General features: G+C 49.6%; 1 protein-coding gene across 4 annotated transcripts in view; it reads left to right on the top strand.

Moving 5' to 3' along the window:
* ANKDD1A (ankyrin repeat and death domain containing 1A) overlaps positions 1 to 19,220 on the top strand; it is a 43,926-nt gene that overhangs the window by 4,180 nt on the left and 20,526 nt on the right. For 3 of the 4 annotated variants that reach the window (XM_059180796.1, XM_059180798.1, XM_059180795.1), the window contains exons 3-9: positions 1,749 to 1,847; positions 5,152 to 5,250; positions 10,669 to 10,773; positions 11,471 to 11,569; positions 14,592 to 14,690; positions 15,072 to 15,170; positions 17,285 to 17,383. In XM_059180796.1, coding sequence (XP_059036779.1) covers positions 1,749 to 1,847; positions 5,152 to 5,250; positions 10,669 to 10,773; positions 11,471 to 11,569; positions 14,592 to 14,690; positions 15,072 to 15,170; positions 17,285 to 17,383 — 699 coding nt within the window. The remainder of the gene's footprint in view (positions 1 to 1,748; positions 1,848 to 5,151; positions 5,251 to 10,668; positions 10,774 to 11,470; positions 11,570 to 14,591; positions 14,691 to 15,071; positions 15,171 to 17,284; positions 17,384 to 19,220) is intronic. The other variant, XM_059180797.1, reaches the window with a different exon arrangement.

The raw sequence follows: 19,220 nt of genomic DNA on the forward strand, positions 1-19,220 counted from the left end.
GACAGACAAATGGACAGAGAGGGGCAGAAGCCTGGAGGAACAAAGATGGAGTGGTGCCCGTGATTAGAAGTCCAGGAGTCCAAGACTATGAGAGGCCAGACCAAGAGAGGCTGAGCATGTGCAAGGAAGCAATTTAGCAGTTCAGTTTTCTGAGCACCCACTGAGTGTGTAAAACTGTTGTGGGCTAGGTGATCCCTAGGGGTCAAAGACCAGGTAGGGAGGCAGACCCAGCCCATGGATCAGGCCGCAGGGCAGGCTACACTTGGGGTGGTCCATAGCCCTGCTGGAGGAGGAGGTGGGGAGAAAAGCCATTCCTTCTGACAGGGGCGGGGTAGTGGGGGAGATACTGGTGAGAGGCCCGGGTGCCATGCAGGGTAGCTTCTCTCTTCCTTGAGCTTCTGGGTTCCAGGCTTGTCTTAGAGGAGATGCTGGCCTGGGTGGGAGGTCAGTGGAGGCTGAAGGGGTTGGATGCAGGATTCCTGACTGTAGCAGAGGCTGCTCTGTATGGGGTGACATGACAGGTGTGTTACCTGGGTCTTCCGAGCTTGTCCAAGGCTCAGTAATAGTAACAGGAATTCTCAGGTGCATCTGGTGCGGTTTGGTTTTCAGAGCACTCCGCCACCTGTTTCCTGGTGGTCGTCCCTCAGCCCTGGAGAGGTGGGGGAGGCAGGAAGTGTCGGTCCTATTTGTAGATCAAGACAGACACAGATGAGTATAGCAAGTCACCTTAGCAAGTCACTATACAAAACAGCGTTTTATTCATAACTGGAGCCCCAGTATCCACTGGACAAACACTTGCACAGAAACAGGGACTTGTAGGATGACAGGATACTAAGGCCAGATCCATTCATTCATCCGTCCATTCATTCATTCATTCATTCGGTCAGTCAGTTATACTAAAGGGCTCCCCCTGGGTCGACACTGTGCTAGGTGCTGGGGACCAAGCAGAGCCCACAGCAGATGTGGTTCCTGCACTCTTGGAGCTGACTGGTTGGGGAGAAGACAAAGTGAACAGAGTCTCACAAACAGTTCATTCCCACTGTGATAAGCTGAGAGCATGTGGAGGCCAGAGGGAGCCCGGCCCCCCTGCTGCAGTCAGGCAAGGCTTCTCAAGGAAGTGGGATTTTTGCCAGGTGAAGACAGGCAGAGGGGACAGTAGGGGCAGAAGCTCTGAGGAAGAAAGACCACACAGAAAATTAGTGTTTCCTTTTGTTGTCCCCTGATAAGCTAAAAACTATGGTTCGTGGGCTGGTGGAGGCAGGATTCCCCCAGTCTTGCTCAGATGTGCCGAGGCCAAAGACCGTGATGACTTCCAGGGTGGTCTCACCATGGGGTGCAGGATCAGGCCCCTTCAGCCCATTCTGAAGGAAGGAGGGGACAGAACCTAGGCAGTCAGGGGGCCCTCAAGGACTAGGGCAGTAATCTTCTGACAAGTGGCTGTCCAGCAGGAGCAAAGACAGGGCAATGGGGAGTAGTCTGGCATTTCTGAGTTGTGGTGGGCAGGGCCTAGGGTCAGGAGTTTGTCCCAAGAGCTGTGGGAAGCTCTGAAGTTTTAGTGGGGGATGGATGGGTGTAGTCATGGTGTCTGACTACATTCGTTTCAGCTGCTTCCATGTGGAGGAGGAGGAGGGGGCCTGAGTGTCACCACCAGATCGGCTGTCCTGCAGCTGGAGAGATGGGGGGGGGGGGAGTGGGGGACTGGCCAGGCAGGCAGCTGGTGCCTCAAGCTCTCCTGTCCCTCCTGGCAGGTAGGCAGGGTGGCCCTGCACTGGGCTGCAGGCGCCGGGCACGAGCCAGCTGTGCGGCTGCTCCTGGAGCACAAGGCTGCTGTGGACGACGAGGATGCGGTATGGGACCCTCATGCAGGCGCCCCTGTGCCTGTGTGCGTGTCTGTCTGTCTGTGTGTCCCAGGGTCGGGGAGGAGCACCAGCCCTCCCTCTGGGTCTGAGTCCACGGTCATGGTGGAGGGTGCGCTGATCTGCAAACACAGAACGCAGGGTGGACAGGGAATCCATCTTCAGGGGCCAGTGACACACACAGACCAGTTTCCCCCTGTAAAGCCCTAAAGATCTCTCCATTTTCTAGAGTTTTGTAGTTCTCAGAGAGCCTTTTCAGTCCCTCAGGATACCATGTGAACAGAGAGAGAGGCGGGCTGTAGAACTGATAATTGGATGGATTGATAAAGGACTTATTTTTTTTTTTTAAGATTTTATTTATTTACTTGACAGAGAGAGATCACAAGTAGGCAGAGAGGCAGGCAGAGAGAGAGAGGAGGAAACAGGCTCCCCGCCGAGGGACTCGATTCCAGGATCCTGAGATCATGACCCGAGCCGAAGGCAGTGGCTTAACCCACTGAGCCACCCAGGCGCCCCGATAAAGGACTTATTAATAAAGCCATCAGGAGAGGGAACTCTCACGATATGCCACAAGGCTGTGGCCTGGCTAAGGCTTTAACCAGCGACCTGGATGAGGACGAACAGTCTGGGGCTGCTGGGTGGCACAGTGGGTTAAGCAACCAGCTCTTGGTTTCCGCTCAGGTCTGATCTCAGGCTGGTGAGTCAGCCCTGAGCTGGGCCCTGTGGCAGACTGTGCTCCACATGGAGTCTGCTTAAGCTTCTTTCTCCCCCTGCCCTTTCTGCCTGTGAACTCTCTCTCTCTCTCAAATAAATAAATAAATCTTAAAAAAAAAAAAAAAGAAGAAGAAGACTGACAGTCTTACTTAACAAATTGACAGGCAACACCGTGCTGAGAGGGAGCAGTGACAGGGTCTACAAGATCATCTCTATAGGTTTAGGGAAAGGAATATATTTAAGAGTCTGGATCAAACATTTTTTTAAAGAATTACAAACTTCCTGCAGAGATATACCTTTCCCGGAAATACTCTTCTTTGCCTTGGCCTCTCTCTGCTCCCAGGCCCCAGCATGAGGGAGAACTTGATGACCAGCTGGGGCTCTGGGTGAGGCAGCAACATCTACCTTCCCACTTCTGCCCCATCTCTCTGCATTTGCTTGGGCCTCATTTAGAGGTGACTCTAGAATAAAAATGTCTGGGATCCTTAGCCTGAGTTTCCTGATAAAATACTGGAATCTCATGCAACCGGCCTTTGCCCACGGAGTCCCTCCATGATCACTGCTGTGCTCTGTGATTTCTTCCTTGAGAGAATAAGTGAGGAAAAAAGATATGCCGGAGACAGAAAGAGACAGCCACCTGGGTGGCTCAGTTGGTTGAGCGACTGCCTTTGGCTTAGGTCATGATCCCGGCATCCCAGGATCGAGTCCTGCATCAGGTTTCCAGCTCCACAGGGAGTCTGCTTCTCCCTCTGACCTTCTCCCCTCTCATGCTCTTTCTCACTGTCTCCCTGAAATAAGTAAATTAAATCTTAAAAAAAAAAAAAAAAGAAACAGTGCTTTTATAAATCTTCTGTTTCCTTTGCAAATAGAAGTATATATATTACATATAAATAAGAAAGATTTTACTTATTTATTTGTCAGAGGGAGAGAGTGAAAGGGAGAAGCAGACTCCCTGCGTAGCAAGGAGCCCGATGAGGGACTTTATCCCAGGGTCCTCGGATCAAGACCTGAGCCGAAGGCAGACGCTAATAAGTATATTTTGAAAACTAAGGAATAAGTATATTTTGAAAACTAAGAAAGCTGATGGGCATGCCTACTTTAGATAACAGAAGGGTGGAGGGGTAACAAGAGAGGGAGATCCTGCTGTTGGGGGAAGGTCTTAAGGGATATGCCACAGGGCTCTGTCCTGGACAGTTCTTGGAACTAGGACATGGAAATCTCCCTGGGGTTCCCACTGGCAGGAAGCTCTGGCTCCCACGACTCTCCTCCCCCAGCCAGCCCTGAGCGTTGACCCTTTTCATTCCCTGGCTCCTGTGGGCTTCTCCCTGTGGACTCTGCCCTGTGAGTACTCATGCTTTCCCTCAGCCAGCCAGCCCACAGTCGCTGTAATTCTCCCCAGTGCGGGGTCATAGGCAGAACCCATGAGGGCAGAGGTCAGTGCAGAGGCTCTCAAGATCCTGGAGCACTTCACAGGTGTTGAGGAAAGGCATCCTGCAAACAGGTGCCGGGCCACCCTCAGAAAAGGGCCCAGACATTCTCTCAATGGGCGCAAAGGGCCTGTGGGCTGGAAGGCGCAAGGATGCAGATTTCAGTGCAGAGTAAGGAGGGAATTTATTACCGTGAGCAGTGTTTGTCAGTGTTTGACTCTCCTATAGGACAGCCTCCAGGCGGATGGCTTGTGCCTGCAGAAGTGCCTGTCTGCAGGCACAAGCCATCCGCCTGGAGGCTGTCCTATAGGAGAGTCAAACAGTGGTTCCCAAACACCAGTCTTCACCAGCCACAGCAAACCAGAAAATAAGAACAATGTAGTATGTTTTTCATGAAGCTGTATTTGCAAAGAGCATACTCTGAGATTAGTTTCTCCCCAATTTTTTTATGTTAAAATGTTCCTTCTTTATTAAATGATGGGGAGAATAGATGGTAGCTGTTATTTATTTATCCATCCATCCATCCATCCAGAGACAGCATGAGTGGCGGAGGGACTAAGGAAGAGGGAGCAAGAGAAGCCCAAGCAGGCTCCACACCCAGCACAGAGCCTGATGTGGGCGTCTCATGACCCAGGAGATCATGACCTGAGCAGATATCAAGAGTTGGATGCTTAACCGGCTGAGCCACCCAGGCACCCCTATTTTAAAATTTTATTTAGCAAAAACAAAAGTTTGCAATAGTGTCTCAGCCTCTTAAAAAAATGCCACGGAGGGACACCCGGGTGGCTCAATTGGTTACGTGTCTGCCTTCTGCTCCGGTCAAGATCCCAGGGTCCTGGGATTGAACCTTGTGTCCAGCTCCCTGCTCCGTGGGGAATCTGCTCTTCCCTCTCCCTCTGCCTCCACCCCGACCCCCACTCGTGAGCTCTCTCTCTCTCTCTTTCTCTCAAATAAATAAATACAATCTTTTCAAAAATTTAAAAAATAAAAAAATGCCATGGTTTTTACGTTCATTAAGCTTAGCGACTCTCTGGCTTGGGTGGCACTTATGGTCCCTTACGGTTGTATGATTTTCAGTGCAGACATGGGCCCAGGTGGCACAGCCACACCTGCTCACATTCACCTCAACTCCTCCCCCTTGTCCTCTCCCCCAGTTTGGGATGAACGCGCTTCTCCTGTCTGCCTGGTTCGGCCACTTACAGATCCTCCAGATCCTGGTCAACTCTGGGGCCAAGATCCACTGTGAGAACAAGGTAAGGCCTCAGTGGGGAGCCCCCTTGCTCTCCGAGTCCCTGCCCCCTCTGTTCCCCTGCCCTGCTGCACTGGCCTGCCCCCACCTCTGCCATCTACCCCCCTCTCTTCCCCCTCCTTCTCCCCACATGGCTCTGCCGTCCCAGCTTGCCCCACCTTCTGAGGACCCTCCAGAAGCCCCAGCTGAACTCAGCCTGTGAAGTTGGGGTACTTGCTGTTTCCACTGGGGCTGGCAGAGGTGCTCGGGTGCCTTTCCTGTCAGCATTAAAAGCCTCTTTCTTCTAGTGCCCCTGACCCATGACCACTCTATTATGTTGGGACAGTCCCTGTCCCTCTGGGCAGCCTCCTTATTCACACAGGAGAAATCAAAGTAACACCCTCAGAGGGTGGTTAGAAGATTTCACGAGAGAGGCTGGGGCCTCCTTCCTCCCACCTCCCGCTCGGCCCTGGCTCCCTTGTGGTGCGGTGAGGCGGAAGGAGTAAAGTTCTGGTTGCCAAACCCTGGGACCTTGGGCAAATTACGTAAGCATCCTGAGCCTCAGTTTCCCCTTGGAAAATGGGGGTGCTAGTCCTCACCTCTGAGCTGGGGGAGCAGCTCAGTGTTGTGTGTAAAGTGTTTGGCTCAGTGCCTGCATGTTAGGGAGCCTGGTGCTCCCGCGCTGCTCACCCGGGTGCTCCGGGAGGAAGGAAGGCCCAGGGAGTCAGAGTGCCAGGGATCCCAGCACTGGTGTCTTACCTTTTCGGGGGTCAATGGTCCTTATGAAAACGCAAAATTTCTGGACCAGAGCTGTCAGCCAGGAATTCTCAATCCGGGTCCTTAGAGAAAATTCAAAGTGGAGGAAAAAAAGGACATTTCTGTTTTCATTAACTTCTACTTAAAAATTGAGCTTTTTTTTTTTTTTTTCAATGATGAAAGAATGCAAGAGTGGAAGGGGCATGGTCTCTTGAGGCCACAGCTGGGAAGTCACGATACCATTTCCACCATATTCTATTGCTCGGAGCCCATTGCCTTGCCAGCCTGGCTTCAGGGGATGGAGAATATTGGATCCCCTCCACTCCCCTTGTTGGGTAGAGTAGCACAATCCTGTTGCTTTGGGTTTTTCCAGGGGTGGGAGAAATAGTTGTGGCCTTTTTTTTCCCCCAAAACTTTATTTATTTATTTGACAGAGAGAGAAAGATCACAAGTAGGCAGAGAGGCAGGCAGAGAGAGAAGGGAAAGCAGGCTTCCTGCAGAGCAGAGAGCCGGATGCGGGGCTCGATTCCAGGACCCTGAGACCATGACCTGAGCCGAAGGCAGAGGTTTAACCCACTGAGCCACCCAGGCGCCCCAGTTGTAGCCATCTTTGCAAGTGGTCCCTCCGACTACCTTTCTGTCCCTTGTTCAAGGTCCTCCCTGGAGGTATTCAGCCCACTTGCAAAGGAGCCTTGAGCCAGGCCATGGCTGGGCCACAGTCCCTTTGGCCCTGGAGTTTTTTTTCCCTGCTATTTACCTGACTCTGCTTTGCCAGGGAATGGTGATATCTAGAGTTTTACTAAACTGTAGACTGCATGAAAATTTCAGCAATTTTCCCATGAATGTCCTATGAAGTATTTAGTCATCTTGTCTCCTTACTCTCCTCTGATCTTGCGATAGTTTCTGTCTATCCTTGTTTTTCACGACCTTGACGCTTTTGAAGAGTTCCAGTAGGGCATTTTGTACGCTGTCCTTTAATTCCGGTTTGTCTGATGTTTTTCTCATGATTAGATTCTCATGATTAGATTGGGGAAAGAAAACCAGGGGTTAGGTGTCTTTCACTGTCTCCTATCAGGGTGCATAGGACACTGCCCAGTGACAAAGCAAACACTAATTAATTAAGTAACTCTGTGCCCAACATGGGGCTTGAACTCATGACCCCAAGATCAAGAGTCACATGCTTTTCTGACTGAGCCAGCCAGGTGCTCCCAAAACGCAAACAGTTTGGTAGTAAGTTTGATGTCCTTTAATCAGAAGAAAAAATTTCCTGGATGGAGGGACTACAGCCCTTCAAAGCAGTTGAACACTCTTCTCGAGGGATTTGGGGCAAGAACGAATTTTGTAGAGACCCAAAAGCAACAACCCAGAAATGGCAGGACTGGCTGCTAGGGGAATTTCCTTGTAAGGTGGACAGGTTCTGTTTTCTAGGGTAGGGGCAGTTAGTACCGCTGAATGTGTGTTAGGTTGTCACTGGTGTATGTTCCTATAAGTGCAGGCTGAGGTAGATTTATATACATAGATCGATAGATAGATAGATTTGAGAGAAAGAGAGAACACAAGCAGCAGTGAGGAGCAGAGGGAGAGAGAGAAGCAGACACCATGCTCACTGAGCAGGGAACCTGACAAGCAGGGTTAGAGCCCCGGACCCTGGGATCATGACCTGAGCTGAAGGCAGGTATTTAACTGACTGAGCCACCCAGGTGCCCTTGAAGTAGGTTCAGATTTGTGACCTGGGCCAGGTCACTGGGCAGCCTCTATTTTGTAGGTCTTGATAGAAGAGATATCAGTAACAATATGGCCTGTCACTGGTGATGTTACCTTGATCCAATTCTGACCCCAATTCCAATGTGTGTGTTTTTCCATATCACAAGTAGTTAGTTCAATTCTCAATGGACACCGACTGGGTGTCCCACAAATTTAGCCCAATTCCAACACTATCTGCCTGGAGATAGCATCAGATTCCCCTGGTTAAGGGCTCAGTCCCACAAGACCACCCCCATTACAGAAGTCAGTCCCTCACCTGGGGTTCTGACCGACTGGCTATAAATCAGAGGTTCCCATGACCTTCTCATTAGGGTTGGTTAATTTGCTGGAGGGGCTCACAGAACTCATGAAACAAGTTTACTCACTGGATCCCAAATTTATTCCAAAGGATATTAAAGGACACAAATCAATAGCCAGATGTAGAGACACCTGGGTGAGGTCGCGAACAAAGGAACTTCTGTCCTTGAGGAGTGTGGGATCCAGCCTGTGGATGCATTCTTTGTTCACCAACCTGGAAGTTCTCCCAACCCTGTCCTTTTGCATTTTTATAGAGGCTTCATTTCACTGACTTGATAGATTAAGTCCTTGGTCATTGGTGATTGACTCAACCTCCAGCCTCTCTCCCCTCCCTAGAGGTCAGGGAGTGGGACTGAAAGTTCTAACCCTCTAATTGAATTGGTTTCCCAGGAAACCAGCCCCCATCTTCAGGTTACCTTGGGCTTTCCTTGCCAGCAAATTAACATAACAATAGACACTTTAATCACTCTGTACACTTAGAAAATTCCAAGGATTTTAGGAGCTCTGTGCCAGAAACAGGACGAAATACATATTTCTTATTATAAACCATAATTTCACACTTGATCATGTGGTTATGTGGTCTTAGCCAGGTTTCTCCACTGGAATGTTAGCATTTTACCCCCTTACCTACTCTATTGTTAGAAATTCTATGGTTTTAGGGGCGCCTGGGTGGCTCAGTGGGTTAAGCCTCTGCCTTGGCTCAGGTCATGATCCCAGGGTCCAGGGATCGAGTATCAAGCTGATAAGGGGGGGTGGTCTCTGCTCAGCGGGGAGCCTGCTCCCCCTCCCCCTCCCCTACTTGCCTCTCCGCCTACTTGTGATGTCTCTCTCTTTGTCAAATATATAAATAAAAATCTTAAAAAAAAATTCTATGGTTTTAATTTGCATTTCAATAATGACTAATGATGTTAGGTATCTTTTTATGTGCTTATTTGCCATCCATATACCTTCTTTGTGTCCAAATGATTTTTTAATTGGGTTGTTTAATATCTCATTGATGAGCTTTTAGAGTTCTTTATAAATTTTGGAATCATTTCAAAATAAATTACAGACATCACTATACTTACCTCTAAATACTTCAGCATGCATAACTTTAACTAGAATTCAATTTCTTTACCTAAAATGAAATATAGAAATCTTAAGTTCATAGTCACTGAGATTTGACAGATTTTACTCCAGTGTAATCCAAAGCACTGTCAAAATGTACAACATCATTCAGTATATTGATTTTTATGACCCATCGATGGTTTCAATCCATTTGAAAAACAGGGCTCCAAACACTCCAGCTATAATGCAAGGCCTTGGTAGAAGCTCTGGGCTATAAACGTAGGATTTGCAAATGTCCCTCACTTAAATATTGCTTCTGGGTCCAAGAGACCTTTTTCCAGCCTACACCTCTTTTGTGGCCACTTCTCTGTTAAAAAACAAAATTCAAGTGAGTAAATTTAAAGATCTAATTGGCTTAATTCAATGATTCATGAATTGGGCGGCATCCCATCTAGCAAACAGAAGGGAGCTCTGGGGAGCTGTGCAAAATGAAAGACTTTTATAGGCAAAAGGCAGTGAGGCAAGGAAGTTATTCTAGCAAAGACTGGATTGTTTTAGGCAAGATCACCTTCCTTTGGGGGCCAGTGGTGGGGGTGGGGTGGGGGGGTCTGTCAGGTGGATTTCTTCCCCAGTGTTAACCAGGAAATTCCAGACTGACTGGTTATCTGGGGGCGCCTGAGTGGCTCGGTTGGTTGAGCGGCTGCCTTCGGCTCCGGTCACGGTCCCGGGGTCCCGGGATCGAGTTCCGCATCGGGCTCCCGGCTCCATGGGGAGTCTGCTTCTCCCTCTGACCTTCTCGCTTCTCATGCTCTCTCTCACTGTCTCTCTCTCAAATAAATAAATAAAAATCTTAAAAAAAAAAAAAAAGATTACTTATCTGGGAGAGGCTGAGGCTGTAGTTAGGTTAGGAATGGTGATGTGGGTGGGCCTTAGCACAAGTGACTCCATCATGAGTCTACTTTCTCCTTTTTCAACACCTCCTAGACCCTGCAGACCCCATCAGCTCTCAGCCCTCCCCAAACGTGAGGAGGTGACCTCCTAGAGACAGATCCTGGGGACTTTAGTCACCTTATTTCTCATGTGGGGCCCTATCAAGACAAGCAGATGTTGTAAACATGGAAGAATGTTCTGGGGGTGGGGTATTCTAGGGACTGTCGATGCTGTACGACCTCACCTTACATCCTGAGTTATTTATCAGGGTATAAAAAACTTTCTGTAGGTGATGCTGTCCAACCCCCTCAGCAACCCACTGAGGTAGTCTGGGGTTATCCTGATTTAACCTAGGAGAAAATGGAGGCTCGTGGAGGTACAGATAACTTGTTTAAGACCACACTGCACTGCTGACCAGTGCTGGAGCTGGGATTGGGACTCTGGCATCCTGACTCCCACCAGCCCCAGTGAGGCTGAGTGGGCACCTGTGGTGGCCCAGGGGCCCATCTCCATTTACATACTGTGTTGTTTCCATGGGAAAGCTGTGCTCTGGGTTGCAAACACTCACCGTCTGTGAGAGAGCCAGGGTGTGAGAAGGGCCCTCTTCATAGACTGTAGGGACCACCCTGGTCTACCACCTTGTTTCCAGGACGGCCTGACCTTACTACACTGTGCAGCCCAAAAAGGCCACGTGCCGGTGCTGGCGTTCATAATGGAGGACCTGGAGGACATGCCCTTGGACCATGCTGACAAAGTGAGAGTGGCCTCGAGGCTGCTTGTCCTTCCCATTGGGTTTGGGGCTCCTGGGGCCACTCTTGCCCATTCCTTGAGTACATCCTTTTGAGCTATGGGTAGTGCAGATTGGACTCCACTTCAGGGAACTGCTGGTCTAGAAGGGGTGTTAGGGCACAAATGAGTGGGACACAGGAGGAAAATGGTCAGTTCCCTCAGAGAGGACAGGTTAGAGAGATGGGAGCCACTGCTTCCTGCTTCCTAGAGGAGGTGGCATTTAGTGAGTAAACTGGATTTTGTTGGTAAGATTGGAAAGCAGGGAGATTTTGTAAATAGAAGAACACTGTTAGGGCTTTAGAACTGGAAAAAGGCCCTTTGAATGTGAGTTCAGATGGACTGGAATTTTGGGAGGGGGAGCCAAGGCCATGTTGGGAGCCCCTTGTGGAAATTTCCACCACCTCACACCTTAGAAATTGGTCCTGTATTCAGCAGGCAGCAGGGAGCCACAGAAGGATTTCAGTGAGCTGGGGGTAGGGGGGGCGACCCAGTAGGTCTTGCTGGAAAGTTGGGTCTGGGCTTTCCAGGTCAGGTGTGAAGGGCAATGGAAGGGGAGAGTTCCTGAGGCAAGAGAGGCCCCTGCAAGCCCTGAGTGGGTGGCTAGGTGGGCAGTGTGCCTCCTACAGGGTACAGAAGGGTCACTTTCTTCCCTACCTGGTCAGCTGGGAAGGACGGCGTTCCACCGGGCGGCCGAGCACGGGCAGCTGGATGCTCTGGACTTCCTTGTGGGCTCTGGCTGTGACCACAGTGTGAAAGACAAGGTACTATAACTGGGTTCCAGGGGCAGTCCAAGCTCTGGGCTCCTGACCAGGGTGGGCGCTGGCGGCTGACCTGCACCAACTTCTGGCGCCGGCATGCTGGAGGGGTAGACGGCTTAAGGACCAGAGAGGGTCTGATGTTTGTCTGGCAGGCATTTTTCGAGCGAGTGCTATGGGCCCGTCCTGTGCTGCGCTCACGTGAGGAGCCCAAAGATCTCTGAGACACAGGTTTTCACTCAAGGAGCCTGGGCAGCCACATTGGTAGAAAGTTGTGGCCAGCTGTGGGGAGCTGGGATGGCAAGTCTGTTGGCCGGTGGTGCTGCCAGGGTGGGTTTGACAGGATTTTGATGCCCTTGGGGCTGTCTGGTGCTGGGAGTGAGGAGAAGAGTTAGGGGATGGTGGTAGCCATGTACCTCCTGGTTATTTACCTTCTGTGTCATTTAGTCATCTAAGTGGTCATGACAGAAATAGGATGAAAGCCTGGAGGAGGGAGCAGTTGGCCGAGGGTGGAGAGCTTCAAGCAGGATTTCACCAGTCTGAGGAGAGCTGAGGGCTGGGCCAGTGGGGACTATCCTGAAAATGACTCTTATCAGTGGGCCATTGTGAATCATTAGGCAAGTATGTTGCAGCAAATTCCAAACAACGCTCCAATAAAGGGACAAACTCCATTATTAATCTTCTGATTAATGTGCTTGGCCGGGATAGAGGAGTTCTGTTTATAAGCTAATGATAGGCAAATGCACACAGGGGCTTAGAATGGCAAGTGTCCTTCACTGGGGACTCGTTCGACCTTCTCGTTTTATAGATGGGAGGTCCAGAGAGGGGGATGCTTTAGCCAAGGTCACAGAGCAACACAGAGGTTGGGCTGGGTTTGGAACCAGCAACCTGATGCCCCGCCCAGGGCTACTGCCTCCTGAGGCATTGAGCCCTTGGGGTTTGCATGGAATCCAGCTGTTCACACTCATCCTCTTAGTCCTGAGAATCAAATCAGGCTGATTTCCTTCATTCTGGAAAGGGGCTAAGCAGGTCATGCTCTGGGCTATGTTGTGATGGCTATTGGCCAGGAACCAGGAGCACAGAAAGGAGTGAAGGACAGCCCCTGCCAGGATGCATCTAGCTCAGGGGTAATAATAGGATTGCACTCAGGGTGCCAGGAGGGTGGGGGCACACAAACTGGAAAGCAAGAAAAGCCCAGCTTTGATCCTTACCTAGAATTTTGTAATCAGAAATTCTAGAAAGAAGCTTTCAAAATTGCTTGCCCATATTGGCACACCTGGGTGGCTTAGTCAGTTAAGCATCTGCCTTCAGCTCGGTCGTGATCCTGGGGTGCTGGGATGGAGCCCTGTCTTGGGCTTCTGGCTCACTGGGGAATCTGCTTTTCTGGCTAGCCTCTTCTAGCTTTCTTCCTCTTTGCTGGGACCCCCTTCACCATCTACTTGACCTCTGCAGAAAGATCCCATTAAAAAAAAAAAAAAGATTTCTTTATTTTTAGAGGGGAAGGTGGGGCAGAGGGAGAGTGAGAAGCAGACTCCCCACCAAGTTTGGAGCCTGATATGAGTCTCCATCTCAGGACCCTGAGATCATGACCTTAGCTGAAATCAAGAGTCGGACCCTTAACTGACTGAGCCTCCAGCTGCCCAGCAGAAAGATCCCGTTAAGAACAACCCCAATCTGCGCTTGGCAAGAGCCACTTCTGATACAAAGAGCAGCGTGCCCTTTGCCACACCCAGGGGAGCCATCTCCCTTGGCTGTGTTGCATCACCTTTAGACTTCTCAAGTGTGAGACAGCCACCAGCCCTGTGGCTCTCAAGTGCTAGGAGTCACATGTCAGTCTCTCCATCACAGTATTTACTCATTGGACAAATATTTTACTGAATGTCTGCCACATGCCCCAGACCCTATTCTAGGCACTTGGGGAAACGCTGGAGAACAAAAATAGCAATCCCTGCCCTTGAGGTGTTTTTGTTCTAGCAGGAAGAGTAAGACAATAAACAATAAGCATAGTATACAAGCAAATTATAGTGTGTTAGTTTATCAGTGCTATGGGGGGAAAAGGGAAGGAAAAGTCCAGCAAGATCAGGTGATCAGGAGGACGGGAGGGTGAGAGTTGCAGGTTTTTTTTTTTTATATGTATTTTTAAAGATTTTATTTATTTATTTGACAGACAGATCACAAGTAGGCAGAGAGGCAGGCAGAGAGAGAGAGGAGGAAACAGGCTCCCTGCGGATCAGAGAGCCTGATGCAGGGCTTGATCCCAGGACCCTGGGATCACAACCTGAGCTGAAGGCAGAGGCTTTAACCCACTGAGCCACCCAGACACCCCTGAGAGTTGCAGCTTTATTTTAAGATTTTATTATTTGAGAGGGAGAGAGCACACACATGAGTGACAGCACAAGCGATAAGGGGATGGGCAGAGGGAGAAGCAGCAGACTCCCCACTGAGCCCCAATGCAGGGCTCGATCCCAGAACTCCGACATTGTGCCCTGAGCCAAAGGCACTGCCTAAGCCCCCCAGGTGCCCCTGGAGTTGCAGTATTAAATAGTGTGGTCAGCAGGGCCACAGTCTTCAATGAGAAGCTACCACCTTGAACTGGGCCATGCAGCTGGCTGCCTGGGCACATCCTGAGTGCCAAGGACAGTCCTTGGAGCTGTGGCCTTGAGCAGGGGGAGGGGATGGATCTCGGATGGCTCAAGGAGGGACTGGCTTTAGACAGGGGCATGCAAAGTAGGGATTTTTTTACCCCCACGTATTGTGTCTGCCTTCAAGTGAAGGAAAGACCAAGACTTGGACCTTGGAAGTGCCCCTGGCTGTAGTTCGAGGCATATTTCTCAGGGGCTGGGAGACATTGGCCCAGCATTCGGGGCTGCAGTTTTTCATAGACTTGCTCTGTGACCCTAGATGTGTCATTTCCCCTCTCTGGACCTCAGTTTCCATGTCTATACAATGAGGGGCATTTCCAGCAGGTCCCCAGGGCCTTCAAGGGTCTGTGATTCTACCAGTCCCTCGGGGGCCCTTCTGCCTGCAGGAGGGGAACACGGCCCTTCACCTGGCTGCCGGCCAGGGCCACCTGGCTGTGCTGCAGCGGCTTGTGGACATCAGGCTGGACCTGGAGGAGCAGAACGCGGTGAGTCACCGCCCAGAAGCGGCAGAGACGCTTGCTTGCTCCCTGCTTTCGAGGAACGGACGGCCCAAGGTGCAGCCTGATTGTCCCCTGCTAGAGGCTTCCTGGAGTGAGAAGGCATAGACCGAGGGCAGGGGGCGGGGCAGCTTGGAGGGTGAGACCCTGAGCAGGGATGTGGAGGCGGAAGCCAATGTATCACATGCTCCTCAACGTGAGAAAATCGGGTATGGGGCTCAGAGAACCATGGATAATGACCCAGACTGTCGTCCTCAGTAGCGTGACCATGGAGAGCTCCTAGCGCTCTGGAGCCCTAGCGCAAGGGGTCCTCTCATCTGTCTGGCCTCAACCTTCCTGCCATCCTCACACTCGCCCCGTGTGTTTCAGGAAGGTCTGACTGCCCTGCACGCGGCGGCTGAAGGTGTCCACCCCGACTGTGTACAGCTGCTCCTTGAGGCTGGGAGCTGTGTGAATGCCCTCACCCAGGTAGTCAGTCCTCCCCCGGGGGACGGATGTCTGCCCTCGGCTTCTGAACCCTAACTCTAACCTTGCTAATGATTCCTGAATGTGTGTAAATTAGGGGCCCTCAGGCCTCAGGCCCCGGGGGTCTGCTCTTGGCTTTTCCGCTGCTGAGCCCTGTGACCGAGGGCAAGTCACTTCAATTCGATGAGCCTCATCTCCCAGCTATAAAATGGGGACGCTATGTAGTCACGTTCTTCCATTGCTGGGAGGAGTAAATATACCTCCCAGCATTCAGGGGTGCTAGAAGCTTGACACCTGTTTGTGTCTTCTTATTGCTGGGTACTTGATATTTTGTGGGCCCCCTTTACAAGTTACTTCAGAAAAATTCCCCCTGTTATGCTGATGAAGAATCAGAAGCTTAGAGAGATCCAGTGACTTTCACCGGTCACAAGCCAGCAAAAAGCCAAGCTGAGGCTGAAAAGCCTGTTCCCTAGACTGCAGAGCTCATGGCCTGGGAGGTTTGCCTTGCCTGTGCATGAGCCACCCTAGCGCCCAGAGCTGGAGCCCAGGACAGGCCTCCTCTCTCCCTCACTACTGACTCCTTAAGCAGCCACTGGAAATTCTCTGTGTGTCCTGGAACGGGGTATCGTGGCCTTAGGTAGGGAGTTGCCGTTTTTTGTTTTGTTTTGCTTTTTACTTTTAGATCAATGACAATCTCTCTTCATTGATTGAATAGCTTCAGAGTTTGGAATTCTCTATATGTTCTAAATTTCAATAATAAAGCAATAATAATAAATAAAATATAATAGCAAAAACAGTTTAAAAGCCTGGGAATTAAGATAGTATGCGAATAATGTTTAACACAAAAGAAGGCAATCAAGGAGAAACAGAAGAACAAAAAGGACAGGAAACATGTAGAAAATAAGTAGCAAAATGGCAAATGTAAATTCAGTAACATCAGTGTTAACCTCGCCCAAATGTGAATACTACTTCGTAAGTCACAAAACACTTAATTTGCAGAATTTCCCTAGCAGGTACACCTTGCTGCCCTAGGGTGTTGGGATGGGACCAAGAGCCACCCTGAGGGGGAAAGTAGCTGCCCCAGGGAAACCCCCGTGCGTCCTCACATCTGCGCGGTGCTCCTCTTTGAGCAGCAGCCCTTTCTCTACTCCCAGAGCAGTGCTCAGGACTGGGAGGGGACGTAGAGGTGAAGTGTCAAGCCCATGTCCCCAGCAGTAGCAGCATAGGAGTTTAGGGACCGGGGAGGTCGTGTCCATCTGGTGGACATGGGCAGGGCTGGAGCTGCCCACTGCCCTGGGCCCTGTGCTCTCGCCTTAGTTTGCAGTTTCTGGCAGGGGACACATTCTATCTAGACACCTCACCCCTTGCAGGGCCTCTGAAATGGGGGCTGACTCAAAGTGATTACATTTCCGGCTGGGAGGTGGACTAGTTCCCACTCACTCTGTGCACAGTTCAGACAGGACTTTGGGAGAGTGAGCAGCTCGTCCCAATTTGCCTCACACTGCCCTGGTTTTCAAACTGAAAGTCCTGGGGAACAGTCTGGGCAGTCTGGGACAGCTGGTCGTCTAGAGGGGTCCGCCTGGTGGAGCGGAGCGGGGTAGTTCATGTGGGTTGCTGTTTGGCTGGGGGTGGGCTTGGATTGAAAGGGGGCACTCAGAAGGCCCATCGGGATGAAGCCTTGCCCCAGTGCTTCCCGGCTCCCGACTGGACGGCTGAGACCAGCTCTGGCAGGGTTGTGTGTACCAGGTACAGTTTGCTTTGTGCTGGCAAATCTTACTTGCTCCCCTCTTTGAAAACCTGAGTATACCCCGCATGTCTTTACCAGCCTAGGAGTTGTGTGGGCTTTGATGTATGTTCTGCAGTTTGTGACAGGAAGTGGGGACCATGGTGAGCTCCTTTTACTAGTCACCAGGCCTGGGCAAGGCATTGATTTCTCCAGCCTCAGGGTTCAAGAGGGTAATCATCCCGGAGGGGTGTGTGTTTGTGTGTGTGTGTGTGTGTGTGTGTGTGAGAGAGAGAGACAGACAGACAGACAGACAGACAAATGGAATAATGGATACCAAAGCCCCACTGTGAGGGACTTTCAGGACAGGGCACTGATGCCTGTTTCCCTCTAGAAAAAACAGAGCTGTCTCCACTATGCAGTCCTCGGTGGCTCTGAAGACATGGCCCGGACCCTCATCCACGCAGGAGGCCACACCAACATGGCTGATCATGTAAGTGTGGCGGCCTGGGTTGAAGGGGTCCCCACTGCAAAGTCCCCATGACTTCCCTGATAAAGCACAGCACAGACAGGTGCTTTGGGCCCCTGGGGTTGGGATGAGGGCCAGGACTGGAGGGCCTGGTAGCTAGCATGAGGGAGGGTCAGATAAGCTTTTTTCTAGGACAGGGTTAGCAAACAAGATGCATTTCCTCCCAAGTGAGTTATGTGCATGTGTTCTCCACTTATTTAGCCATTGGGACTTAGTGATGGTCTTTTTACAAATCTAGCCTCTTGGCTGTTCATTTTTTGCTTATGTTGTGTGGTACACTCACAGGGGACAGTATATTCTTGTGGTTTAGACACAGACTTTGTTAGACAACCTGGCTTTGAGGCCTGGTAGGGCCTGTCACAAACTGAATGACCTTGAGCAAGTTGCTTTGACCTCCCTGGGCCTTTGTTTCTTTATCTTTAGGTACTATTATTAGTCCTATTATGTAAATGAGGAACTATCTATTGTTTAAATTAGGAAGGAGTCATTTCTTTTTCTTTTGTTTTTATTTGTTTTTTAGAGGTCATTTCTTAAATAAGCACTATATTTAAAATTAGTAAGAACAATATAGCACAGTTCATCGGAACAGAGAGAAAGAAGGCATCCCTAATCCCAGCAACCCAGTAAAGCAATGACTTTTCTTTATTCCCTTCCAGTTTCTTCATATGTGTACTAGTACCTCTAGCTATAAAGAATCCAGGCTAAGGCAGAATTCTGGAAAGGGGGATGCTTATTTGTTTTTAACCATCAAGACACCAGAATTTTGATTTGAGTCCAGTGGGAACTATCCAAAACTATGTTGCTAGCTTTTCTAGCAACCATTTTTTAAAATTAACATATAATGTATGATTTGCCCCAGGGGTACAGGTCTGTGAATCGTTTGTTAGGCTAACACACTTCACAACACTCACCATAGCTCATACCCTCCCCAATGTCCCCTCCCCAATGTGCATCACTCAGCCACCCCATTGCTCCCCACCACCCTTCAGCAACCCTCAGTTTGTTTTGTAAGATGAAGAGTCTCTTATGGTTTGTCTCCCTCCCGATCCCATCTTGTTTTATTTTTTCCTTCCCTACCCCCAACACCCCCCACGTTGCCTCTCAAATTCCTCATATCAGGGAGATCGTATGAAAATTGTCTTTCTCTGATTGACTTCTTTCACTCAGCATAATACCCTCTAGTTCCATCCACCTCGTTGCAAATGGCAAGATTTCATTTCTCTTGATGGCTGCGTATTCCATTGTACATATATACCACGTCTTCTTTATCTATTCATCTGTTGATGGACATCTAGGGTCTTTCTATAGTTTGGCTATTGTGGACATTCTAGCGACCATTTTTTAAAAATTTATTTATTTATTTATTTATTTATTTAAATTTTTTTTTCTAGCAACCATTTTTAATGCCAGATGTGGTTCAATGACTACATCACACTTAACAATTCCTCAGCTGTTGAGTATTTGTTTTTTACTTTGTCAGGATAAATAATGATTTATGAACATCTTTATGGCTTGCAACTTTGTATTTTCTTTTGCATCATATATGAATTCTCCAAATAGGATTTCTGGGTCAGGTGGTAAAACATTATTGTGATTCTTCATGTAATTTGTTAAATCCTTTCTAGAAAGGTCAGATTACGTAGCCCCCAATAATTTATAAGTGACCTTTCACCGATATTAGGTATTAACATTTCTATAAATTTCATAGTTAAGTGATTCTTTGTTATTGCTTTATTTAGAATCTCTTTGATTGCTGTTGACCCTGAATTTTCCCAGGAATTTGTTTTTCTAGTTGAAGTTC

This window comes from Mustela lutreola, chromosome 7 (genome assembly GCF_030435805.1).
Source record: "Mustela lutreola isolate mMusLut2 chromosome 7, mMusLut2.pri, whole genome shotgun sequence".
NCBI classification, from domain to species: Eukaryota; Metazoa; Chordata; class Mammalia; order Carnivora; family Mustelidae; genus Mustela; species Mustela lutreola.